This window comes from Phycodurus eques, chromosome 13 (assembly GCF_024500275.1).
Source record: "Phycodurus eques isolate BA_2022a chromosome 13, UOR_Pequ_1.1, whole genome shotgun sequence".
In the NCBI taxonomy this organism is placed as follows: Eukaryota; Metazoa; Chordata; class Actinopteri; order Syngnathiformes; family Syngnathidae; genus Phycodurus; species Phycodurus eques.
In genome coordinates this window covers 15397937-15425905 of record NC_084537.1, presented here as the reverse complement: position 1 = coordinate 15425905, position 27969 = coordinate 15397937, and the positions used below count along the sequence as shown (strand labels likewise).

Genomic DNA, 27969 nt, shown 5'->3' with positions numbered 1-27969 from the left:
CAGTGATCGTAAAAGACGGGATGCGGTGGTATCGGAATGCAAGATTTTATTGCAGTAGTCTGACATAATGCAATCGTGAAAGACCAAATGTGTCTTGTGGTCTGATCGACGCATTACATGTCCCACACCGCTAACATGTTTTATTTAAATAGCTTTATTGGTTGTCAGATATTTACAAGACACGCAACAACAAAAGAATAAACTACCTTTTGGATTCAAATATACTGTGCATGATGGCGATACGGAGTAAATGTCTTTTGCGGAGCCGATCAACGGCGAATTATGACATTAAAGTCAAGCAGCCGATCAGCATAAAATGCTAATTATCAGCCAATACCGATCAGGCGATCAGATCGGTGTAAAGGCTAGATATAACGAGGTTGGCATACAGAAAAGAGAGAGGAAAACCAAATAGGGAGCCAATAGACTCTCATACAGGTCTGAAATCATTCCACCACGTTTACTGAGCAGAGCTGATTCAAATGACATTGTTTCTCACTCATTCACACACTGATGATGGTGCATGTTGTCATGGTCATAAAATAAGCCACCCATTCACACACTAATGAAATTATAACACCCCCAAATTGCTAAATGGGGCTAAATAAACACTGACAAAGAGGTCAAATAGATCATTAAACTGAGTAATATCGTAGGACAAATACACACAAGATCTGTTATGAATTCGAATACCCTGAGGTTGGATCATGAGGTATTTGTTTGTATTTGTATTTGTCGGGAATAGTATGCTCTGAAGTCACAAGCACCGAAGGATTAACTCTGTCCCTTTTTAGCGACAATTATTTCAAAAGGACAAGGAAGATAATCATTAACTTAGAATTTTATGGCTGTAACACGTTCCAAAAAAGCTGGGACAGGTAGCAAAAAAGACTGAGAAAGTTGAGGAACGCTCATCAAACACCTGTTTGGAACATCCCAGAGGTGAACAGGCTAATTGGGAACAGGTGGGTGCCATGATTGGGTATAAAAGGAGCTTCCCTGAATTGCTCAGTCATTCACAAACAAAGATGGGGCAAGGTTCACCTCTTTGTGAACAAGTGCGTGAGAAAATAGTCGAACAGTTTAAATTGTGGACGCCGTGTCCTCCGGGACAAAGAGGAAAAGAAAGACCCGGACTGTTATGGACGCAAAGTTCAAAAGCTAGCATCTGTGGTGGTATGGGGCTGTGTTAGTGCCAATGGCATGGGTAAAACTTACACATCTGTGAAGGCACCATTAATGTTGAACGATACATACAGGTTTTGGAGAAACATATGCTGCCATCCAAGTAATATCTATTTCATGGACGCCCCTGTTATTTCAGAAAAACAATGCCAAACCAAATTCTGCACGTGTTACAACAGCGTGGCTTTGTAGTAAAAGAGTGCGGGTACTAGACTGGCCTGCCTGCAGTCCAGACCTGTCTCCCATTGAAAATGTATGGCGCATTATGAAGTGTAAAATACCACAACCGAGACCCCGGACTGTTGAGCAGCTGTAGCTGTACATCAAGCAAGAATGGGGAAAAAAATTCAACCAACAAAGCATCAACAATTAGTGTCCTCAGTTCCCAAATGTTTATTGAATGTCATTAAAAGAAAGGTGATGTAACACAGTGGTAAACATGACCCTGTCCCAGCTTTTTTGAAACGTGTTGCAGCCATAAAATTCTAAGTTCACGATTATTTGCTAAAAACAATAAAGTTTATCAGTTTGAACATTAAATATCTTGTCTTTCTAGTGTATTCAATTAAATATAGGTCAAACATGATTTGTAAATCATTGTATTCTGTTTTTATTTATGTTTAACACAACGTCCCAACTTCATTGGAGTTGGGGTTGTATTACATCAGTGGTTGGTGTAGCAATGGTACATTGCATGGCAGGTTAAAGGTATATTGCTGTCTTGGGAGCTAAGTATCTCTGTGGCATTGCACTCTGATGAAGATGCACAGGAAATAGCTAAACGAAACCATGAAACCAACTACTATAGATTTTGCTGCCCAGGTGTGACCAGGAATTTGGTTTTAGAAGTGTAACCAACATGAAATCTTGAAAACAAGCAATTCTGAAGCTGAGGGAAGATAGAAAATCAATTGCACAAAGATTGGCCAAAGCCAATGTTATTATTTGGAATGTTCTGAAGAAGACAAAAAGGCCATTGGTGTACTACGAACAGTAACAGACATTGAACTGCCTCCATAGCTTCTTCTGGGACGGGTTCTTAATCTTCGTTTATGAACAACATGATGACAATTTAGAGATGGATGTAAACAAAATAATTGGGAGATCCTTGGTCATGCTGCATGATAACGACCCAAAGCACACTGCCAAAGAAACAAAGGAGCTGACTGGTGGCAATAAATGTAAGGTTTTAGACTGGACAATTCAATCTCCAGACTTAAACCCTATAGAGCATGTATTTACCATCACAAAAGGACACTGAATAGAATAAATACCTCACCCCCCACACCCCCCCCCAAAAAAAATAACAACTGAAAGATGTTGTGGTGAAAAATCATCACAAAACAAAAATGCAAAACCTTTCGTGATGTTTCGATACACAGCAAAAATATGGGAATTTGCCTCAATGTTCCAGTACTTTGGGAGGGGAGAATGACCTGTGACAAAGTGATGATTGCACAAAAAAACAAGTAGCAAACAAGGAAGTTCAGAGTTTATAGATTAGGACAGTTTCATTCCATAAAGAGTTTATACATTTAGGACTTTTACTTGATACTGGCCTTTTGTTGCACTCTCTCCGAACTTCAGTAGGCGAGGTTGACAACAAATGGTCTTTTTGTTTGCTTAAGATGCAGGATGTATGAGAACAGCTGCAGGTTTATGGATTTAGAGGCATGTCATTAAGTACTGTACATAGCTTGATTATCTAGATCACGTGTCAAACTAAAGGCCTGCGGGCTAAATCCGTCCCGCCACATAATTTTATGTGGCTCGCGAAAAGCAAATCAGGTACAAATTTCAAGCACTTTGTGCTTACCAAACCCCTCTTTACAGTAACTTGAACAATAGCTGAACAAACTATTATCCTTGAATTCTGATTTCAAAACTAGTTATCCATCTGTTTGTCGTATCTATGTAATAATATGAGGAGGCGATGAAACATTTATATGATTTAATGGCCCTCTGAGAGAAACCGTAAGTACACCCCTGATTTAGACTCATTAAATGGGGGGGTTACATTTTGGTATTTTTTATTAATTAATTTATATTCAGATTCAGAGAAATGCAGCCCTATGGGTGGCACAAGCCAGTGCAAACTGTAGCCCGGTCCCAAGCCCGGATAAATGCAGATGGTTGCGTCAGGAAGGGCAACCGGCTTAAAAGTTTGCCAAAGAAATATGAGCCTTCATCCAAAGAATTCCATACCGGATTGGTCGTGGCCTGCGTTAACAATGTCCGCCACCGGCGCCGTCAACCTCCAGGGCGCCGGTGGAAATTCAGCTACTGTGGGTCGAAGTCAAAGAAGTGGTGGAAAGCGGGTTCTTCAGCAGAAAGAGAAGAGGAAAGCACAGAGTCTAGAACTGAATGTGTAAGAATGTCTTGGAGGTAAAGAGTATCAGATCGAATGATGAGGCTGAAACTTGAAATTGAGGGTGTTACGTATAATGTGATTAGTGGCTATGCCCCACAGGTAGGATGTGACCTAGAGGTGAAAGAGAAATTCTGGAAGGAGCTAGACAAAGTAGTTCTGAGCATCCAAGACAACGAGAGAGTCGTGATTGGTGCAGATTGTAATGGACATGTTGGTGAAGGACATAGGGGTGATGAAGAAGTGATGGGTAAGTACGGCATCCAGGAAAGGAATTTGGAGGGACAGATGGTGGTACACTTTGCAAAAAGGATGCAAATGGCTGTAGTGAACACTTTTTTCCAGAAGATGTAGGAACATAGGGTGACCTACAAGAGCAGAGGTAGAAGCACACAGGTGGTTTACATTTTGTGCAGACGATGTAATCTGAAGGAGGTTACCGACTGTAAGGTAGTGGTAGGGGAGAGTGTGGCTTGACAGCAAAGGATGGTGGTGTGTAAAATGACTCTGGTGGTGGGGAGGAAGATTAGGAAGACAAACGCAGAGAAGAGAATCATGTGGTGGAAGCTGAGACAGGACGAGTGTTGTGCAGCTTTTCGGGAAGAGGTGAGACAGGCTCTCGGTGGACAGGAGGACCTTCCAGAAGACTGGACCACTGCAGCCAAGGTGATCAGAGAGGCAGGCAGGAGAGTACTTGGTGTATCTTCTGGCAGGAAAGGAGAGAAGGAGACTTGGTGGTGGAACCTCACAGTCCAGGAAATCATACAAGGAAAAACGTTAGCTAAGAAGAAGTGGGACACTGACAGGACCGAGGAGAGGCGCAAGGAATACATTGAGATGCGACATAGGGCAAAGGTAGAGGTGCCAAAGGCCAAACAAGAGGCATATGATGACATGTATGCCAGGTTAGACACTAAATAAGGAGAAAAGGATCTATACAGGTTGGTCAGACAGAAGGGTAGAGATGGGAAGGATGTGCAGCAGGTGAGGGTGACAAGGATAGAGATGAACATATGTTGACTGGTGCCAGTAGTGTGCTAGATGGATGGAAAGAATACTTCGAGGAGTTGATGAATGAGGAAAATGAGAGAGAAGGGAGAGTAGAAGAGGCAAGTGTGGTGGACCAGGCAGTGGCAATGATTAGTAAGGAAGTTAGAAAGGCATTAAAGAGGATGAAAAATGGAAAGGCAGTTGGTCCTGATGACATTCCAGTGGAGGTATGGAAGCATCTAGGAGAGGTGGCTGTGGAGTTTTTGACCAGCTTGTTCAATAGAATTCTACCCCGTGAGAAGATGCCTGAGGAATGGAGGAAAAGTGTACTGGTGCCCATTTTTAAGAACAAGGGTGATGTGCAGAGCAGTGGAAACTATAGAGGAATAAAGTTGATGAGCCACACAATGAAGTTATGGAAAATAGTAGTGGAGGCTAGACTCAGGACAGAAGTGAGTATTTGTGAGCAACAGTATGGTTTCATTCCTAGAAAGAGTGCCACAGCTGCATTATTTGCCTTGAGGATGTTGATGGAAAAGTCGAGAGGTCAGAAGGAGCTACATTGTGTCTTTGTGGATCTAGAGAAAGCCTATGACAGAGTACCCAGAGAGGAACTGTGGTACTGTATGCGGAAGTCTGGAGTGGCAGAGAAGTATGTTAGAATAATGCAAGACATGTACGAGGGCAGCAGAACAGTGGTGAGTTGTGCTGTAGGTGTGACAGATGAATTTATGGTGGAGGTGGCACTGCATCAGGGATCAGCCCTCAGCCCCTTCCTGTTTGCAATGGTGATGGATAGGCTGACAGATGAGGTTAGACTGGAATCCCCGTGGACCATGATGTTTGCAGATGACATTGTGATCTGCATTGAAAGCAGGGAGCAGGTGGAGGAACAGTTAGAAAGATGGAGGCATGCACTGGAAAGCAGAGGAATGAAGATTAGCCGAAGTAAGACAGAATATATGTGCATGAATGACAGGGGTGGTGGGGGAAGAGTGAGGCTACAGGGAGAAGAGATAGCAAGGGTGGAGGACTTTAAATACTTGGGGTCAACCGTCCAGAGCAATGGTGAGTGTGGTCAGGAAGTGAAGAAACGGGTCCAAGCAGGTTGGAACGGGTGGAGGAAGGTGTCAGGTGTGTTATGTGACAAAAGAGTCTCTGCTAGGATGAAGGGCAAACTAAACAGTGGTGAGGCCAGCCATGATGTACGGATAAGAGACAGTGGCACTGGAGAGACAACAGGAAGCAGAGTTGGAGGTGGCGGAAAGGAAGATGTTGAGATTCGTTCTCGGAGTGATCAGGTTGGATAAAATTTGAAATTAGCTCATCAGAGGGACAGCCGAGGTTCGGTGTTTTGGAGACAAAGTTAGAGAGAGCAGACGTCGATGGTTTGGACACGTCCAGAGGAGAAATAGTGAGTATATTGGTAGAAGGATGATGAGGATTGAGCTGCCAGGCAAGAGAGCTAGAGGAAGACCAAAGATAAGGTTGATGGATGTCGTGAGGGAAGACATGAGGGCAGTTGGTGTTCGAGAGGAGGATGCAGGAGATAGGCTTACATGGAAAAGGATGACGCGCTGTGGTAACCCCTAAAGGGACAAGCCGAAAGGAAACGAAGATATTCAGATTCAGAAAACTTTATTTAACCCCCCTGAGGAGGGTGCCCCATCTTAATATGCTGGTCACCAAGCCTAATGGAACCTTTATATGTTATATCTATTGAACAGATCACACTCAGGGCCTTATCATCAGACAGGCAACCTTTTCCAGTAATCCTACAGTACATATTACGGCATTGATGTGACTGTACAATTTCGCAAGTTGCTTGAGTAATGCTGTATATTGTCGCGCAAATGAATAACCAAGTATGACCAAACATTAACCAAGTCGAGGGAATGTATTTGAATACCAGTGCTTAAAGCTACCTCGATGACAAAGCACAGGTTGAGTGGTCTTTATAAACATACAGATTATATCAGAAATTGCTTTACCAATGACCTTCATCTCCATACTGGCTTGTGCGGGTGCTTTAATATGTAACTTTTGTTGAATTGGTCAGACACAAAAAGACAAATCTGCGCTATCTGTAGAGAAATCAGATTGCTGTCACATTGGATAACAACAGGTAGATTCCCAAAAGGCACTTAATGTGGTGTCAAAATATTATAGACAGTAAAGTTATTCATACTCTAGATTTACACAACCGATAGCTGCTTAACAAAGACCTTGTCTTCAGCTAGACAATTCAAATGTTTGTTTTTGGGCTGCTCTCTCTGTGGACCCATACTGGCTGGGCTTCTGGAATGTGAAAGGTGGATGTCTCTGTTATCTTTCTCCCCACCTGCAATTACATGTTGGTGTGCTCGTCGAGATACACTAAATATCCTTTGCTGTACAGCACTTGGTCTTTTCTTTTTTTACATTATCAGGACAAGCACATGGGTGCTTGTGTACTTATCTCGGAACATGGATTGCATAATAGTTCAACTTAATGTCTCATATTTGGATAGGGTTGATGTCGAAGCATTGTTCATATTTGATAGGAAAAATAATGTAGCCTCATGAAAATTTAGTGAGTATTAACAGATTACCAGACTAGATCTAATTCACTGTGTTGAAACTCCTTTACATCAACGATGTCTATCAATGGGTAGTGAGTTAAATTTACATATTTTTAAACACTGAAGGAATATACGAGGTGTGTCAGAAAAGTTGCAGGTCTGGTTCCACAAAAGATTTATTCAAATCAAAACAGCATTTCCCATAACGCACTTTCCCAGCCTTTTCTGCCACACCCTCATGAAAAGATTATTTCGCAGCTCTGCCATCACGGCCATTTGGACATCGTCCACATCTTCAAAAAGGATCCCATTAACGACCCCCTTGAACTTGAGAAAGAGGGGGAACAAAAATCAAGCAGGGCCAGGTTGGGTAAATAGGGAGATTTCTTCTGCACGGCGATGTTCTTCAAGGACAGGAACTGTCGGATGCTCAGGGTATTGTGCGCAGCCACGCGCTGCCCTCCCTCATCTCTCATCTGTTCTCGCGCACTGAATGAAGTCAACGCCGCAGGATCTTTGTGTAGATGAGCTAGTTGATCATCTGGCCCACAGTGACGGCGAAAACTTGTAGTTTGGGGTTGAAATACATCTTCTGTGATATCAGTCCTTTAACATTTCTGACACACCTCAGATACTAGCATAGTTTGTATGAGAGCCACACTGATTAGAAAACATTGTAGTAATAAAATTACACGAATAAAATTTTAAGATTATTAGAATAATTATGAGGGTAAAAGTAAAAGTTACAACGAAAAAGGTGGAAAGTTTCCGAAAAAAATTGGAAGAATATAGACTACAGGCGAAAGCCAGACTGCACCCTGCACTGGGCACATATAGAGACAGACAACCGTACACACTCACATTCATACCCTCACCGAGTGGGAACTGAAACCACACTCACTGCACTTAAGTCAGGCTAATGTACCACTACACCATCAGAGACATGCATTAATATTTTAGTAATCTGGCAATTTCTGTTGAAAATGGATGGATGGATGGATATACTGTCGATGAAGAGCTCTCTTCCAAAACGCGATAAATGCTTAAAAATAAAAAGATCTTGCTGTTCTTGCTTTCCTGTTCTGTTGAGTAACAACTGTATTTACATTTGTTGCACATGTTTAGACTGAGTAAATTATGTTCTTAACAGGATGAAATTATGACTTGTAAAATTTGTCTATGTAAATGTAATTTTACTCAGAGTAATCAAAAGTTATCCGTTGTGTTTTGAAAAAGAGCTCTTCATTTCAGCACAGATCAATATTTAGGTCAGTTCTTTAATGCTATAATTTTTGGCCTTCTACCTCACTTGCAAATAGCAGACATACTTTCTTATCTTTAAATTGTTGTGTTGAAGACAGCAAATTAAACTTGAAAAATCAGTGCTTATTATACATCCCAAACACCTATGTACCTTTGAACTTAGCTTCATTATGTTTTTGTTCAGAGATTTATATATTTAGCCTCAGGGGCGTCACTAGGTTTTATGGATGAGGGGCTTAGCCCCCAGGAGATGCACAGGATGTGAGCGAATGTAGTGCGTGAGCACAACATTTCACAAACAACTAGCAAAGACTGAGAAATTGCTTTGTAAAGTTTTTGGACAGAACAATAAAACAATACAATCCTTGGTAAAAGTCAATGTCACCGTTAGATTTGCAGTGTTATTCCAGTCTGTTTTATAATACAGTGTATAAACTCAAGAAGTATGTTTATCCAAGAATTTTGGGGGTTTATAAAAAAAAACTTTTTTTAAGCCCCTCCCCCCTAAAATAGGCCAAACGACACCAATGTTTGCCTCATCTCTACATGTACATGTGTTTAAATAATTTATGCACCTCTTTTATGACCTAGCAACACGAAAACGCTGACCTTATCTATGCCACTTCCTGTAACTGTTGCTGCTGCCGTCAGTGGACACAGACCCACTCCTTTGTTTTTTACCTGTTGTCTCCACCCACCGCAGTGGTTACCTGGTTCAGCGGTGGGCTATAAAATCCTAACGCCCGACGCTTTCCCCACAGTGACACCAGCAAGCCTAACTGTTTGCGGTGGCGGTGAAGAGGTCACATTTATTCATCTGTGGTCCCTCACAAAGAAGTTACTCCTCATCATCCATTCTTAAGCTCATCAAGGTGAGAGTTTTAGAAACAGAAGAGCTGGCGTTAAGGGATCAGCCATGCTTGGAGGTTTCTGCACAGATTTGTTGGTCACATTGACTCTCCTCTTTCTAACCCAGACTGGGACTCAATGCAGGTAATACTTTAAAATTCACACTGTTCCACTTAAGCTGAGGTGTTTTGAGGAAAAAGTAATTTGTCAAAATGCTCTAATATACTTCCCAATTTTATTAGGGCAGAAAATGATCTTTCATCCATTACTTTACCCGATTGGAGAAGAGATTCAGGTATGAGATCATTGTTATGGCTTTTTACATCACAACCATGATTTACAAATATGAAAATTTGAGATGTGCAATGTATTAATCTTTTTCTTTCACAGAATATGTTACACAGTGCTCCTTTGGCAAACACAAGACTACAGCATGCGACTGGACAACGAGTCACCACAAATCAAGTAAGAAGGATACCATATTTGGGAATAAATGTAGTGACAATCGAAATAAGTATGTTTTCCTCACAACGTACTTGAAACAACGCACAAACATTTAACTTTTTAGATTTGTTATTGGCACTAAATTTCTTAACTTAATACTGCACTATATTCAGTCGTGGGTTTCGGGGCATAAGTCCATAGTTGCATTTTACTAACCAACCTATCACTAATTTATTTGAAGCACTCTAATAATCTTTCATAACTTGATGCTCTCTCTAGTACAACTGAAAAAGAGAGCCTAAAATTGGAGGTTTTCACCAAAAACACAATAAAAGCCATTTTGCATTCAATGAATATTATATGACACCAGATGTGCTTCATGTTTTATTGAAACACAAACGATCTAAGGATCGTTTGCCTTTCTTATGTAATCAACATTATGATACAACATAAAACGTCTTCCCTAAATTGCATAGGCAGACATACATTTTATCACTGTTATTGTCAGTTAAAAAGAAACAAACACGGTCAGGGAATACGTGCTGTATTGCAGCCCTATATAAAAACAAGCATTCTCTTTTAATCAAGCATAAAAGCATGTGTCAATCTCATCACTGTCTTTTCATTTCCAGACGCTATAACTGTGGATAAAATAGAAAGTGATGCATTAGATCAAATTGATGCATGTCTAGAGTTCTGGTACTTGGCCCCTCCTAATGGTTTAAAGCTTCGAGCTCTGCTCAAAAGCAGTACTGGTCTGGTGGAAATCTGGATCTCGCCAGTACTGGCACCAGATTCTTGGCGACAGGTGTTTGTGCCACTAAACATCATTGAGTCTGGGACGAAGGTAAGAAGCGCAGTTTATAACAATTCATCTGCAAATGTTCATGGGCTGTTAATATGCAAGTCAATGTAAATAATTATATTTTAAACAGATTGTTCTTGAAGCAGTCCGAACAATGTCCTTGGAGAATCAGGTCACATTTAACAACATTGGAGTAAGGAGAGGCTTGTGCGGTTCGTACTGTCTATTGTTTATTGTCAATAACAAGCTAGTTTTGGTCCCACTGATCAATACTTTAGTATGCAGGTACACACTGATAGACATAAGACATTATACATGATGAGCCTGGTACTTTGATAAAACTTGTCAGCTACTCAACAGTACAACTGAAACTAAATAATTTTATAGTGCAATTTATTTAGAGATCTACATGAGTATGTCAACAAATACGTTGTCTGTTTCAACAATTACCATTACAAGTATTTTTGAAAATTTGGCACTGGTTCAGGGCATTAAATGCTTCAACAATGCTTAATTATCCCACTATTAGATCTGATCAAGTGATCTTTTTTGGGGTCTCATCTCCCACAGGACATCAGTGTGATCCAAACAAAGAGATATGGACAGACCAGGCCACTCGCTGCCTCTGCTCAGACAGAAAGCTTCACTGTACTCCCTCTCAGTGTCCTAAGGGTCAAAGCTGTGGTCCTCAAATACAAACCTCTAGGGAGGCGTCCAATACTGGGACATGTACTATACATAGTAACACAGACTGCAGCACTTTTGATGGAGTGCTATTTCGCTTCATGGCCCCCTGCAACTACATTCTGGCAAAGACGTGCTCTTCCTCTGAGGTTTTGTCCTCCTTCAGTGTGAAGGTGGTCAATGACCACGATGAGAATTCATCTGTACAAGCTGTGCACCAGGTCATTGTGTCCGTGGGAAATGACAGAGTGTCTCTTCTGAAACAGCAGACACACCGAGTTGTGGTGAGTTAATGTGGTGAGACTAAAATTAAGGATTTTATCTTGACAGCGTAAGTGCTGTAATATAGAAATAATCAGGTTATTACTAATGACAACATGGTTTTATTTGTGGCTCAACAGATCCCATGTTTGATGCAAGTTGACTTAAAGCAATAGTTGCTTCAAGTTTGTATGCTTAAGAAAACAATAGTCTTACTCAGAGTTTTCTCGAGCCGATCGCATGATAGAAAACTGATCACATAATTTTGAGGTGATCGGCTGAAAAAGGTCGGCTGTTTTTAAAAACAACGAAGCTGGCTACATGCAGCAGTCTGTGCGTCTGCTAGTGGTCGCCGCCTTTGACTCCAAAACCTGTGCTCAATATGGCCATCAGCTTTTCTGCTCATCCGTAGTTCGTTAAGAAAAGAGGCATAGAGTGAGATGTGGAAAAAAATCTGCTTACAAGGCCAATAGTCATGGCAAGCCGAAAGATACAACAAATTAAACTAAATCTGCAAAGCCGCGCAGACCACAGGAGGCCAATAATATGGCCAAACAGCTCGCTGATCGTCGTCATCAGAGTGCAAAGAGAAATAGTGTTGAAATGTGACACATTTTAGACTTTCCATCCAATAGAAGTCTAATGAGTGTGAATTAGTTTGTAATACTCAAACTTGTGCCCTTCTGAATGCAGTTGACGAGGCAATTAATCAGTAGTGTTGTTTGCAGAGGAAGAGAGCCGAGCACTCAACAACCAACTACGCAGCTGCATCGATTCATACATTTAGTTGAGACAGGCTTATAAATAACAATGTCAATGTATTGTTTACTATGGAAGAAAATTTAATTTTCTCATACATACTGTACATACTATATCCCTATAAACCTGACTTATTTGTATGTATTTTTGGGGCGGGGGTTAAATGTTGGACTAAGCAATGTACAAATTGAACAGTTCTCTTATCTGCTGTTCAACTGTTTTATCCATTTCTGTATCTTTGACAAATTTTATGCTGATGACTGATTAGAAATAAATATCTAACTATTGTCCTGTAGGTCAACGGGATCTGGAGGAATCTTCCACTAAGTGTCAGCAATAACACCGTAAAAATCAAAAGTAACCTGGCAGCTGTTGTACTTGAAACCAGTTTTGGCCTTTACGTGTCATATGACAATGCGGGTGATGTGCATATAACCCTGCCGCCCACTTACTCTGAGGAAGTCTGTGGCTTGTGTGGAAACTTTAACCATCTTCGAGAAGATGACTTGAGAAAGCCTGATGGAGAACCTGCATATGATGCCACAGCTTTGGCTAACAGCTGGAAGAGTGGGCAAACAAACTCCACCTGTGAAACAATTCTAGTACCTCACCAGTGTGAACCTGTGGAAGAGGCCGAGTATGGCAGTGAGCAACACTGTGGAATTCTCCTCTCTAGTACTGGACCATTTGCAGCGTGCCGATCCTTTCTGGGAGCAGAAAGCTACTTCAGGGGATGTATGAACAAAATGTGCTCCGCTCACGGTGATCCTTTCGTGCTATGTGAGACATTGCAGATGTACGCTGATATTTGCAAGGATGCTGGAGTCATTATTCCTACATGGTGGAACACTACAATCTGCCGTATGTTACTTCACTGCTTAAATTTCCCTGACATCTGTTGCAATAAATAGTAGGAAATTGATGACCGTAATAAAACAATGACGGTTAAAAGTGTGTTATCTCTCTCTTGTTCCAACAGCTCTACTATGTGGTGAGAATAGTCATTACAACTCATGTGCTGAAGGCTGTCCAGATGTGTGCTCCAGTCAGGATATAGTCGAATCTTGTGGAAGTTGTGAGGAAAGGTGCGAGTGTGACTATGGCTTCAAACTCAGTGGGGGGAAATGTGTTCCAACAGAGGACTGTGGGTGCTGGCATAACAGTAAACACTATGAGGTAAGAGAGATAGATGAATCAATCACTAAAGTCACCTACTGTCACACGCCATTATTGATTCTCACAAATCACTTTGCAGAAAGGAGAAACGATCTTGGAAGGAGAGTGTGTGCTGCTGTGCCAATGTATGGGTGATAACAATGTCCAGTGCAATAAAATGCAATGTGACAAAACTGAGGTTTGTAAAGTCAAGGCCGGGGTCAAAGGATGCTTCCCTATCAAACCTGCCACCTGTAGCGTGTATGGTGATCCACACTATATCACCTTTGACGGGATGGCGTATGACTTTCAAGGGGGGTGCAGTTACACACTGGCTACCACATGCGGAAGAGAAAGCTCAGTCCATTTCACAGTGACCGGTCACAATATGCATCCTCCCCTTCACAACTCGACCCGGTCCAAGTTGGATGCTGTGACCCTGCAAATTGAGGATTTGTACCTCACATTGAAGCAGACCACCCAAGTCTATGTAAGTAAGATCCTCATTGGAACAGTTTTGCGATTCTTAAATGTTCAAATGTTACATTTTCCAGATACAATGAACACGTTTATGGACTGCAGCTCCTCTACCTAAAATGGCAAACCTTCAGCTGAATTTTATTTGGGGGGGATATAGTCGCGGGGACCAAGGAATTCTAGAATAGTTAGTCATTGTAGTTGGTGCAACCCAAAAAGGCCTCCTGTATGATGGATGCCTGGTTGTTATGTTGGATTTAGTTTTAGTCTTGAGTTATACTGTATGTTCTTAGTGCAGTAGAAGTTTGCTTTCACTGTCTAGTTCCAGTGATTATTTCCACTCAAATCTTCAAGCTCATTGATTGATTGAATTTGACATTTGATAGTAACTGTCAGCACAAGCATATCATGAATAATTTTTTAAGACTACCATTGCATAGTGGAAAATGGACTCATCCTTTATGTAAACTACAAAACAGATATCCATGGTGCGTTCACTCACAAAAGGAATATTTATCACAATGATTTACCATAGTAAATGTTACGCAACACAGGACGTTCTCATGACATTTATGACACTAAGGCCAGTGCGCCTTGTTCTAAAACATCTGCTGCCATTCATTACTATCACTAGCATGATTGGGTACACCCATGTTTATGGTGGTCAGATATTTCTGTGTCAGGTCATGAAAGGTTTCAGTTTGCTGAATGCTTACTCACAGTTTACCCATTTGACTGCACCTTTAACAGCAAACATTACATATCAATGTAAGACAATACAAATAGTTTAATAACACACCAACAGATTAAAATGAATTTTCTCTCTCTCACTTTAGGAGAATAACAGCCTTGTTCAACTCCCTTACTCCACCGCTGCTTCTTATGGTTCTGTCTGGGTTTACAAGAATAATAGTTATGTTGTCATGGAGACAACCTTTGGCCTAAGAATGGTGATAGATGGGCAGAATAGGTTCTTCTTCCAGGTGGATGAGAGCTACAAATATCAACTATGTGGCCTGTGTGGTACCTATTCAGAACAGCAGGACGATGACTTCATAAAACCAAGCGGCCAAAATGCTACGGACCCATTTGAGTTTGGTGATAGCTGGAGGGCGCCACACAATAATGAGTGAGTTCTTTTACTGTAGGACATATAGCCAACAGCCTTGTAATAATGAATGTAACACTCATCATCGTCCACTGATCTTTTGTTCCCAAGATGTGTTTCCCATCCAAATGATCCGCGACCTTGTGAAAATGAGGGGGAGGAGAATGAGGCCTACATTGGGTGTTTTGCCATCCTTGGGGATGCCTTCAAGCCCTGCCATGAAACCATTCACCCAAGCATCTACATCAGTAGCTGTGTGCACGACTACTGTGCAACAAGTGGCAACCAACACACCTTATGTGAATCTCTTAAATCCTATGAAACTGCCTGCCACGTTGCAGGAGTGGAGCTACCCTATTGGGCAACAGGTTCAGCCTGCGGTGAGTTGTGTGCAGATGTGAATTGACGAGGAAATAACTTCATTCAGTATTCTGTGCAGAATATGAGATTCCACACAATGAGATCCTAGTTTATAACCAGAGTGGTCTGTGTTAGTAATTGTATTTCCCTTTTCAGCTGAACCCCAAACTACAGAAAATCCTCCAACTCCACCCACTCCAACTCTTCCATCTCAAATACCAGATCCAGATTGTAAGAGAGATGAAACATTTCATTTCCTCAGTCATATAATCTAATTAATAATTTTCCAGCAAATGCATGTACATTAGCATAGCTATGAAACTCACATTTTGATTTATTTCACATATGTATGAATTGGATTAAGTTAAACTCGTCAAGTTTTATTTGTAATGGAATACTGTTCATAACACGTTTTTTTCCGCATAGTATGTCCCATGAACTGCGACTTTGAGAAGAATCTGTGTGGGTGGCAGCAACTCATACAGGACACCTTTGATTGGACAAGGTATTCCGGTGCCACCCCATCAATCGGAAGTGGGCCAAACCACGACCACACCACTGGGGGTAAAACCTAACCATTAAACTACATAGTTTTCTCAACTATTCATGACTTCGTACTGAACCCCATTATGTCGGACTGTCCCTCTAGCGGGATTCTATATGTACATTGAGGGTGACAGTGTAACACACGGAGACCCAGCTCGTCTGTTGAGCTCAGAGTGCCATTACAGTGGCCCAGTTTGCCTCCACTTCTGGTACCATATGCATGGCTCTGCCACAGCCATGGCCCTAAATATGTACCTGCTCCAAGGAAATAAAGCTACCAAGATTTGGTCCATGAAAAACAACCACGGGCAAAAATGGCATCCAGGAAAAGTTGATATCAATGTCTCCGGCCCTTTCCAGGTTAGCCTTGGACAATGTGTGAATTTTTATTATTGATTTCTAGACAAATGTATTTGGTCTTACATTGTTTATTGTCATATTGGCCCTATTAGATCATTGTGGAGGGAATCCGAGGCGCCAATGCTCTATCAGATGTGGCGATAGATGACATTTCCATTCAGTTCGGCTCTTGCGCAAGTAATAATTACTACAAAATCATATCTTATCTTATGGTATCTTATCTTAAGATGATGCTAATCTTATGGTGTTATAATTATTGTAAAATGCAAGTTTATCAAGTTTTAACAATGTTATCACTCTCTTTCTTCAGGTAGACTGGGAAACAGACCAGAACCTGCAGAAGTCATTCCCTCAGACCCAGGTTAGTGGATCAGCAGTTAAAATGTACCAATTATGTTCAGGGGAGTATATTGATAGTGCATTTTTTTTTTAAGAGTAATTGAAGTTGCGCATTTTAACAGAGTTGCACCCCGATTACTTTTGTTTCCCTTGGAGTTTGTAGCTTGAATTGCAGCTTCGATAGAAATATTTGCAGCTGGAATCAGATGATCACAGATGCTTTTGACTGGACATGGCAAAGTGGTTCTACACCTACCCTAATCACAGGACCCTCCTCTGACCACACTGGGGGTATGATATCAGATAAACAAAAAATAAAACACTGATATGAAGAAATTACTTGACAAATCTGACCCTTTGATTTATTTTCTTTAGATGGTCACTACCTCTACATTGAGGCCAGTACTGTGTCATATGGCGATACAGCTCGTCTCATCAGTTCTGAATGTTCTGCTTCCGGTCCTCAGTGTCTGCAGTTCTGGTACCATATGTACGGCTCTGCCGATACTATGGGCCTCCATGTATATTTGCTGCAGGGCAAAAAAGCTGATGCTATTTGGTGGAAGAGGAATGATCAAGGAAATACGTGGCACTTGGGTCAGGTAGACCTGACAACCACAGGAGCTTTCCAGGTCAGTCACTTCCATTACGGAATTCCAGCCAGTATTACAATAATGGAAAATAAGCAGTTCCTAATATTTTACAACCAATAAAATATCAGTTGTTTTCCCCTCCTAAGATCATTATAGAGGGGCGCAGGGGCGCTAATAAAGAATCTGATGTCGCCATAGATGATGTAACACTTTACCATGGACAATGTTCAGGTGTGAAAGATATGTATACACTGTAGTATAAAAATGTTTCCTAGTTTAAAGGTCAGTGGCTTATTAGTCATTAAAATTCTATTCTTTACCCTATGTTTAGAGCTAAGTGGTGTCATGACAACACAACCTCCCAAACCTGATGCAAACGTCACAGCACCTCCAAATGTTACATTGCCTGTCACTGCAGTCACAGAGCTTCCCGGAGTGAATGCTACTGATCGATTCCCTGTTGCAACTTGGCCACCTCTAGCAAATGTTACAGAACACCCTGTTATTGAAGCAACTACAAATTTAATTCTAAATAACAATTATACTGGAGCTGCAGAAAGCAGACCACCCCACTCAGGTACAGTGATTATTTTTTTTTTCTTATCTCATTTTTTGATTTATAGTCAATACATTACATTTCTGCCTTTCCAGTGTGCCAACTCAACTGTAAATTTGAGAAAGATCTATGCCAATGGAATCAGCTTCAAACTGATGTCTTTGACTGGACAAGACTAACTGGGTCGACCCCTACATTTAGGACAGGGCCCTCTTCAGATCACACCACAGGACGTAAATAACCATCTCCCTCATCTACAGTAAAGACGCACACTTTGTTAGTTAGGCTAGAAAGTTATTTATGATAATTACAGATAAGTTGATGACAGATTGAAGTCAGGCACTCCTTTAGTCTGAATTTCCTCGTTTAGTTTTTTAGTGACTCATCTTGTCAAGGACAGTTGTTTCTCTTTGGCATACAGTGTACACTGCTATTACACTTTCACTACAATTACACTATAATTAAAGTAGTTTTTAGAATGTGCCAATGGTTTGTGTCATTGAACAAAACCTGAACTTTGCTGACAAAATATAAAAAGTAACACATCATAATATTCAAATGTTTTGTCTTGTGAATGTAGCTGTTACGAAAATATAGCTTGCTATCTGTCATAAGTTATCATAACTTCAAAAGAACAACGTAGTTAGAAAATGACCCATGAAAACTTATTTCTAATTAATAATATGAAGAATAAACTAATGAAACTCATATTTCATAATCCAGATGGCCACTATCTTTACATTGAAGCCAACAGCGTATCACATGGAGACACAGCTCGTCTCATCAGTTCAGAGTGTTTTGCCTCCGGTCCTCAGTGTCTGCAGTTCTGGTACCATATGTACGGCTCGGCCGATACTATGGGCCTCCATCTATATTTGCTGCAGGACAAAAAAGCTGATGCAATTTGGTGGAAAAGGAATGATCAAGGAAATATATGGCACTTGGCTGAGGTGGATTTGACTGTCAAAGGATCTTTCCAGGTATATTTATTTAAACATTGTCAGCCAATGATGTTGCAATCGTGAAATAAGGTTTACCAGATTACTGTACAGCCAGTGAGAAAATATGCTTTTCTTTTCCTTTCTTAGATCATCATCGAGGGCCGCAGAGGCTCCAATGAAGAATCTGATGTCGCCATAGACGATTTAACGCTTTACGATGGACAATGTTCAGGTCGGGAAAAAATGCACATAGAATACAAATGTGTTGTTTGAAAAAAGATAGACCATTTAAAACTCATTAAAATTCCAACCTCTACTTTTTCTTTAGAGCTAAGCGGTGTGACGACGACACACCCGCCCAAACCTGAATCAAATGAAACTCTTCCGCCAAGTCTGACATCACATGGAACTGCAATTACAGAGCTCCCCGCTGTGACTGTTACAGATCAACTCCCTGCTTCAGCTAGGCCATCTGTAGCAAATGCCACAGCACCCCCTTTTACTGAAGCAACAACTCATGTAATTATGGATAACAATGATACTGCAGATGCACAACCACCTCACTCAGGTACAGTGATTGTTCTGCAGCTTTCCTTGTACGTTAGACTTTTGAAGTTAGTTTTTAGTCTTCCCTCCTTTTTGGATTTATTGTCAATAGTGTGATATTTCTGACTTTCCAGTGTGCCAATTAAACTGCAACTTTGAGAAAGATCTATGCCAATGGAATCAGCTCCTTGCTGATGTCTTCGACTGGACAAGACAAAGTGGCTCAACCCCTACATTTAGTACAGGGCCCTCTTCAGATCACACCACAGGACGTAATTAACCTTCTGACTCATCCACAGTAAAGTTGCACTTTGTTAATTAGGCTGGAAAGATATTTATGACAATGGTAGAAGTCAATGGCAGGTTGGTGCTGAAGTCAGACATACCTTTGAGTCCCAACTTCCTTCTTTCATTCTGAATGAGTCTCATCTTGTCAAGGACACAATTGTTTGTCTTTGATATACCGTTTATGCTATATACTGTATATAGTATAACAGTAACACATATCGTCATAAAGGACTTTTTACGAACGTGCCAATGGTTTGTTATACAACAAAGTCTGAATTTAGCTAACAAAATACCAAATAGTTTTGCTTTGTCTTGGGAATGCAGCTCTTACAGAAATGAATCTTGCGCCATCTGTCATAAGATATCATAACTTCAAAAGAACAGCATTACAGTTGGAAAATTACCTGTGAAAACTTGTTTTTTTATTAGTAATATGAATGGTTAACTAATCGAACTTTTATGTCATAATCCAGATGGCCACTATCTTTACATTGAAGCCAACAGCGCATCGCATGGAGACACAGCTCGTCTCATCAGTTCAGAGTGTTCTACCGCTGGTCCTCAGTGTCTGCAGTTCTGGTACCATATGTATGGCTCGGCCGATACTATGGGCCTCCATCTATATTTGGTGCAGGACAAAAAAGCTGACGCTGTTTGGTGGAAGAGGAATGATCAAGGAAATACGTGGCACTTGGCCGAGGTGGGCCTGACTGTCAACGGATCTTTCCAGGTATATTCATGTAAACATTCTCAGCCAATGATGTTGCCATGGTAAAATAAGGGTTACCAGACTACTGTTGAGCCAATAAGAAAATAAAATCATTATTTCCCTTCCTTAGATCATTATTGAGGGGCGCAGAGGCTCCAGAGAAGAATCTGATGTCGCCATAGACGATGTACTGCTTTTCCATGGACAATGTTCAGGTCGGAAAAATTCCCATACTGCAGAATATAAATGTGCCACTTATTAAAAGACGGCTCATTCGAAACTCATTACAATTGCCACCCTGACTTTTATTTTTAGAGCTAAGTGGTGCGGCAACAACACACCCGCCCAAACCTGAAGGAAATGCCACTATTCCGCCAAGTGTCACACCACAAGTAACTGCAGTGACAGAGCTCCCTGCAGTGAATGTTACTGGTCAATTCCCAACTACAGCGAGGCCACCTGAGGCAAATGCCACAATACCTTGGGTCCCTGAAGCAACAACTAATCTAATTATTAATAACAATGTTACTGCACATGCACAGAACAGACCACCATACTCAGGTACAGTAATTGTTTTGAGGCTTTCCTGGTCCTTTTAGCCTTTTGAAGTTAGTTTTTCATTTTTATAATTCACTGTTACAAATGTAATATTTCTGACTTTCCAGTGTGCCAACTCAACTGTAATTTTGAGAAAGGTCTATGCCAATGGAATCAGCTTCTCACTGATGTATATGACTGGACAAGACGAAGTGGTTCAACCCCTACAATTATGACAGGGCCCTCTTCGGATCACACCACAGGACGTAATTAACCTTTTAACTCTTTAACAAAAACAATGCACACATTATTAGTTAGGGTAGAAAGTTGTTCATGATAATTACAGAAGATGACAATGACAATGACAGGTGGATTCTAAAGTCAGCCACACCTGGAGGTAACAACTTCCTTGTTTTTGAAGAGAAAAAAGAACTTCCTTGTTTTTGAACAGCTAATTGTTTATTTTCTAGTAATCTTTATTTTATCTTCTTTTTGTTTCGGCTTGTCCCTGTAGGGGTCGCCAAAGCACATCATCCATTTCCATGTAAGCCTATCTCCTGCATCCTCCTCTTGAACACCAACTGCCATCATGTCTTCCCTCACGACATCCATCAACCTTCTCTTTGGTCTTCCTGTAGCTCTCTTGCCTGGCAGCTCCATCTTCATCATCCTTCTACCAATATACTCACTATTTCTCCTCTGGACGTGTCCAAACCATCGAAGTCTGCTCTCTCTAACAGTCTCCAAAACATCGAACCTTGGCTGTCCTTCTGATGAGCTCATTTCTAATTTTATCCAACGTGGTCACTCCGAGAGCGAACCTCAACATCTTTCACCTCGAGGTCACATTCTACCTGTGGGCCATAGCCACTAATCACATTATACATAACACCCTCAATTTCAAGTTTCAGCCTCATCACTCGATCTGATACTCTTTTCACCTCCAAGACATTCTTAGCCAACTCTTCTTTTAAAATAACCCTGACTCCATTTCTCTTCCCATCTACACCATGGTAAAGTAATTTAAACCCTGCCACTAAACTTCTGGCCTTACTGCCTTTCCACCTGGTCTCCTGGACACACAATATATCAACCTTTCTCCTCATCATCATGTCAACCAACTCCAGAGATTTTCCTGTCATAGTCCCAACATTCAAAGTCCCCACATTCAGTTCTAGGCTCTGTGCTTTCCTCTTCTCTTTCTGCCGAAGAACCCGCTTTCCACCTCTTCTTCTTCTTCGACCCACAGTAGCTGAATTTCCACCGGCACCCTGCAGGTTGAGGCCGCCGGTGGCAGACGTTGTTAACCCGGGCCACGACCGATCAATTTTTGGGATGAACGCTCATATTTGTTTGGCAAAGTTTTAAGCCGGATGCCCTTCCTGACGCAACCCTCTACATTTATCTGGGCTTGGGACCGGCCTACAGTTTGCACTGGCTCGTGCCCCCCATAGGGCTGTATTAGTAATTTTTAATATATCAGGTAATGTAATTATATTTTATAGATTGCTGGCGTCAGGCCGAAACCTTGTATGTAAAAAAATTTTTCAATTTACTGTTTTTTCACAAATACATATATTTCTGATCAGTCCCCACGTCAGTATGGCATTTTTACAAATTATTGACCAATTCAAAGTGTTGAAAATGGCTGGCTCTGTTTGACGATGCAACATTAATGGCTCAACAAACATGCTGTTTTTTTTTTTTTTTGGGGGGGGGGCGTGGGGGGCTGAAAGTGATGGTATTGGACAAACGATGATTCCGGCGATATAGTATACATATTATATATGCTACCTATTAAATATAGTGAAAGTAGTTTTTTAATGGGCCAAAACCTGTGTTGGTTAACAAAGCTTACACTTTGCTGACACTATATTAAAATGTAGTTGTTTTGTTTTGTCGTGGGAATACAGCTGTTAGAGAAGTAAAACTTGTTTTATCGACAAGACTATAGCTAAATTGTAGCAGAATTTTAATTTGAGCATTACCAGTGGAAATATATTCTAATTTAATAATATGAAGAGCTAACTAATCAAACTCTCATGTTATAATCTAGATGGCCACTATCTTTACATTGAAGCCAACAGCGCGTCACATGGAGATACAGCTCGCCTCATTAGTTCCAAATGTTCTGCCTCCGGTCCTCAATGTCTGCAGTTCTGGTACCATATGTACGGCTCAGCTGAAACAATGGGCCTCCATGTATATTTGCTGCAAGACAAAAGAGCTGATCCTATTAGTTGGGTGAGGAATAATCAAGGGAATATGTGGCGTCTGGCCCAGGTTGACTTCACAACAACTGGATCCTTCCAGGTAGGAAAAATCGAACTCAATGTTTAACCTGCACATTTTCAAAGGAGTGTTGAGAGGAGAATTGAAATTTGCTCTTAATATTAGATCCTTTTTGAGGGTCGACGAGGTTCTAATGATCAGTCAGATGTGGCCATAGATGACATATCCCTATACAGTGGGCACTGTTCAGGTAATCGTACACTTCAACTGATAATCAACTTACATTATAACCAGTGTATCTAATTAAGAGTGATTTGTTTTGCAGACCTGACTAAACCTACCACCCTTGCGCCCATGACAACTGATTCAGTTACAACAGAAGGTTCTGAATTTACAACAGAAAACATAACTGTTACACAACCAATAACAACTACAATAAAAACAACAACAGACACAACCATCTCTGGGACAAAGACATTAACACCAGAATTAACTAAGCCCTCAAACCCAAATGCCTCAACAGAAACGCCAGGTGCGACAGTTACAATTGAACCTCAGACCACTGACACAGCTCACCCATCATCAACCAACCATCCAGTAGATGAAGGAACAGAAGATCCAGGACCTGAACCAACAACTGAAAAAATGACAGCACCCATTACATACCCTCACTCCACAGTTACACCCATATCTCTAACAACAGAAAGCAGTGAACCGACAACTAGATTACACTCGAAAACATCATGGACACCAGAAACTCCAACAACAATTGAACCACAGACCACTGCCACAGCTCTCCCATCATCAACCGACCACCCAGTAGACGAAGGAACAGAAGATCCAGGACCTGAACCAACAACTGAAAAAATGACAGCACCCATTACATACCCTCACTCCACAGCTAGACCTATACCTCTAACAACAGAAAGCAATGAACCAACAACTGTTAGACCAGAGCCCCCAACTACTGAATTGAGTGAGTATGAACACATTGAGAAACTGCGGTGGCCTGGAAGTGCAAAACAATATAATAAATTGTGAAGCACTTTAACATTTCAGGAACCACAAAAACAAAACACTTTAATATTTCAGAAAACAAATGAACAAAACACGAAACACGAACATTTCAGAAAACAAATGAAGAAAACACGAAACACTAACATTTCAGAAAAAAAAATTAACAAAACACGAAACACTAACATTTCAGTAACCACAAAAACAAAACACTAACATTTCAGAAAACAAATGAGAAAAACACAAAAGACTATAACATTTCAGGAACCACAAAAACAAAACACAAAACACTTTAACATTTCAGGAAACACTAAAACAAAAGCAGAAACACGATGAAAAAGCATAGCTTGTGAACAGAATGTATGCAAGGTAGATCCCTCGCTCGGTACGTTCAAAAATGAATGGAACCGGCAGCTTCCTTGCTAATAGCCACACGTTCCCTTTAATTCTCGCCAGCATCCTCTCTCTTTAGCAACCTGCTTCTTCCTTAACTCTTAATCTATCATTTTATGGCTTAAGAAATGTGATCAAGTACAATATATTGTATACACAGCATCAAACGCCGATACAGGCTCGCTGTTCAGGGCGTCCGTATATCCAATCACTATTTGGGATGGACATCACGTTCCATCTGTGTAGCCTAGCCTTGCTGCGATGCAGGAGCCAATCATGTTGAAGCGGGGCGGGTCTTGCTGAGAAAAGCCGTGGGATTTCCAAGAATGTCTGTGAAATGGGCCCCTCCCTTTCCGGGTGTCCTTTGTCTTTTTGCAAAAGTGTTTCTGATTTTGTTTTAGTGTTTCCTGAAATGTTAAGAGTGTTTTGTGTTTTGTTTTTGTGGTTCCTGAAATGTTAAAGTGTTTCATGGTTTGTTCATTTGTTTTCTGAAATGTTAAAGTGTTTTGTGTTTTGTTTTTGTGGTTCCTGAAATGTTAGTGTTTTGTGTTTTGTTCATTTGTTTTCTGAAAACATATTCCATATAAACAAAATACAGTATTGCAATTAGCTTGATTGTTGATGTTATGTTATGTTATATATATATATATATATATATATATATATATATATATATATATATATGTGTGTGTGTGTGTGTGTGTGTATGTATGTATGTATGCATGTATATATATATATATATATATATATATATATATATATATATATATATGTATGGATATATATGTATGGATATATATATATCTCTCTCTCTCTCTGCAGCACCATCTTGCCAACAGAATAGTCATTACAACACTTGTATCCCTGCCTGCAGTCCAACCTGCAGGTATTTGAATGGGCCACCACTTTGCAACGACAATGAGGGTTGTGAGCCAGGGTGTGTGTGCGATGATGGCTATGTGCTGAAACTTGGAAACTGTGTACCAATCCAGCAATGTGGATGTGTGGACGGAGATGGAAATAAATATAGGGTAAGTGACAATTCAGAATTTCATTGTATCAGTTTAGTTCAAGTGCACTGCTGTTATTCTGTTGGCTTTCTCTTGTTTTAGTTCGGTCAAGTGTGGTACACCAAACACTGCAGTCAGAAATGTAGATGTGAGAGGGAAGATGATATTGGGGAGAGTGACTGCGATGAAGAAGAGTGTGATGGTAATGCTGTTTGCATTCAAAATGAAGAGGGGCGTTATTACTGCCAAAAAACAGGTACCATGAATAACGGATAATGCGTTTTAACTGACGATACATTTTATATTTGTAATTGATTAAAACATTACATTTATATCACAAAACAGGTTTCGATGAGTGTACAATAAATGGAGACCCCGGATACAGAACCTTTGATAACATGAAGCATGACTTTGAGGGAGAACATTCATATGTACTGGTCCGAACCAAAAATTTGCCTGGTAATCTCCAGGATGTCTACATAGAGGGTATCAATACACCAATTGAAGATGATGATGATGTTGATGATATAAGTAGTGAAGAAGACCGTGATGAGTATGATGAGAACGACGATAATGGTGATAATGACAGCAACGAGCATGAAGAACACCACAGATTACAAGGGCTCAGGATTAAAGTGTACAATCATACGGTGGAGTTCAAGAAGCATCAGAAGCTGTTTGTGAGTTTCAAGGACATCTAAAACTACACATTTGATTTTTTATATTTTTTCCAAATTCTTCATAAATTGTTGTTCTGCATTCCATCAGGTGGATGGACAGAGAACTAAGACACCTGTTTCACCGTCTCTTGGTCTCAAGATTAAGAAGCATTCCTCTCACATTTATCTCAATACCGACTTTGGTCTTTCGGTAAAGTTTGATGGACGAAGCGATGCAGGTATCTAGTTTTTTTTTTTTCTTCTCTCTTTTAAACCAACACTTTGATATTGATAGTTGATCGTGTGAATATGTGAGATAAGATTCGCCCAGAGTTCCTAAAGGCTCTGGTATGTTGTGGGGCTGTCCTGGTTGACACACCTCTGCAACATCGTGTGGACATCAGGGACAGTGCCTCTGGATTGGCTGACTGGGGTGGTGGTCCCCCTTTTTAAGAAGGGGGACCGGAGGGTGTGTTCCAACTACAAGGGGATCACACTCCTCAGCCTCCCTGGTAAGGTCTATTCAGAGGTGCTGGAGAGGAGGGTCCGTCAGGAAGTCGAATCTCAGATTCAGGAGGAGCAGTATGGTTTTCGTCCTGGCCGTGGAACAGTGGACGAGCTCTACACCCTCGCCAGAGTCCTCGAGTGTGCATGGGAGTTCGCCCAACCAGTCGACATGTGTTTTGTGGACTTGGAGAAGGCGTTCGACCGTGTCCCTCGGGGAGTCCTGTGGAGGGTACTTCGGGAGTATTGGGTACCGAACCCCCTGATACGGGCTGTTCGGTCCCTGTATGACCGGAGTCAGAGTTTGGTCCGCATATCCGGCAGAAAGTCGGACTCGTTCCCGGTGAGGGTTGGACTCCGCCAAGGCTGCCCTTTGTCACCGATTCTGTTCTCACAGGCATGACTGTGAGTGCGAATGGTTGTTTGTTTCTATGTGCCCTGCGATTGGCCGGCAACCAGTTCAGGGTGTATCCCGCCTCCCGCCCGAAGATAGCTGGGATAGGCTCCGGCAGCCCGCGACCCTAGTGAGGAGAAGCGGTGAAGAAAATGGATGGAAAACTGGATGTTTTTTTTACCCTGTAATCAAATACTTTACTTTATTCCCACAGAAATAACTCTACCACGTATATACAAACGAAAAGTGGGAGGCCTGTGCGGAAACTTCGACGGTAGAATCCTGAATGACTGGATGAAACCAGACGGCACCGTGGCCAAGACTGTTCAAGAGTTTGGAGAGAGCTGGAGAGTGTAACGATGTTATGCATGGCGGAGGGGCAATGTTCTCCAGGATACTGCTCAACAACAGTATCTGCACTCATATGAAAGTCTATTTTTCTTTAGACCAAGCGAAACCTTAATAGTCAATTACATCTGTGTACAAAGCTAACATGATTTGTACCTTGTCTGAATTCATTAAGCTCAACTGTTGCTCTACCATAACAATGCATGCTATGTATTTCAAAATAATACTCTGCATGATCACATACAGTATCTTATTTTAACTAGTGAGGTATTGAAATGAAAAACTGCATATGAATACACAGTAAATACATTTCAAGCATTGCTTTGTGTAAATAAAGATTCACTAGAAACATTGCGAATGACGTTTATCAATTAGTCAGATTCTCTTCATGCTTTCTTCCACTTTCTAGGATTATTTTACCAAAATATTTTGCGAGAAAACACTTGTGTTTTGCTAAGAAATAGAAACCCTTGTTTGAAATGATACTGAGTATGTCTTCCCTCTGCAGGTAAGCAGACAACATTCCTACCAGTCAAAAGCAAAGGGTGTGCCTACTTACAAATTATTACACAACAAAAGCAAGGAACAAATAACAGAATGTCATTTATAAGTAGGTATCCTTGTGAGTTGTGAGAGGCTAAAGTCAGCAGTTAGAGATGGATCAGTTTGTGTGGCATTTCTTTCTATTGGTGTCTGTACCTCTCATTAATGGTGAGTCCTTGTCACATTTT

The 27969-nt window shown here is 41.0% G+C and overlaps 1 protein-coding gene across 1 annotated transcript; it reads left to right on the top strand.

Moving 5' to 3' along the window:
* The first annotated feature begins 9283 nt into the window (after positions 1–9283).
* Positions 9284–27247, top strand: LOC133411743 (zonadhesin-like). Its single transcript, XM_061694407.1, has 29 exons — positions 9284–9360; positions 9459–9496; positions 11186–11433; positions 12466–13030; positions 13149–13345; positions 13425–13814; positions 14638–14930; positions 15021–15289; positions 15426–15500; positions 15696–15833; positions 15919–16175; positions 16268–16352; positions 16486–16536; positions 16890–17146; positions 17254–17338; positions 18387–18643; positions 18752–18836; positions 19912–20168; positions 20278–20362; positions 20463–20708; positions 20813–20950; positions 22741–22997; positions 23082–23166; positions 23242–23892; positions 25146–25354; positions 25436–25589; positions 25679–26013; positions 26102–26231; positions 27105–27247. The coding sequence occupies exons 1-29, from the start codon at positions 9284–9286 to the stop codon at positions 27245–27247; spliced, it is 6057 nt and encodes a 2018-aa protein (XP_061550391.1).
* Positions 27248–27969: the final 722 nt, after the last annotated feature.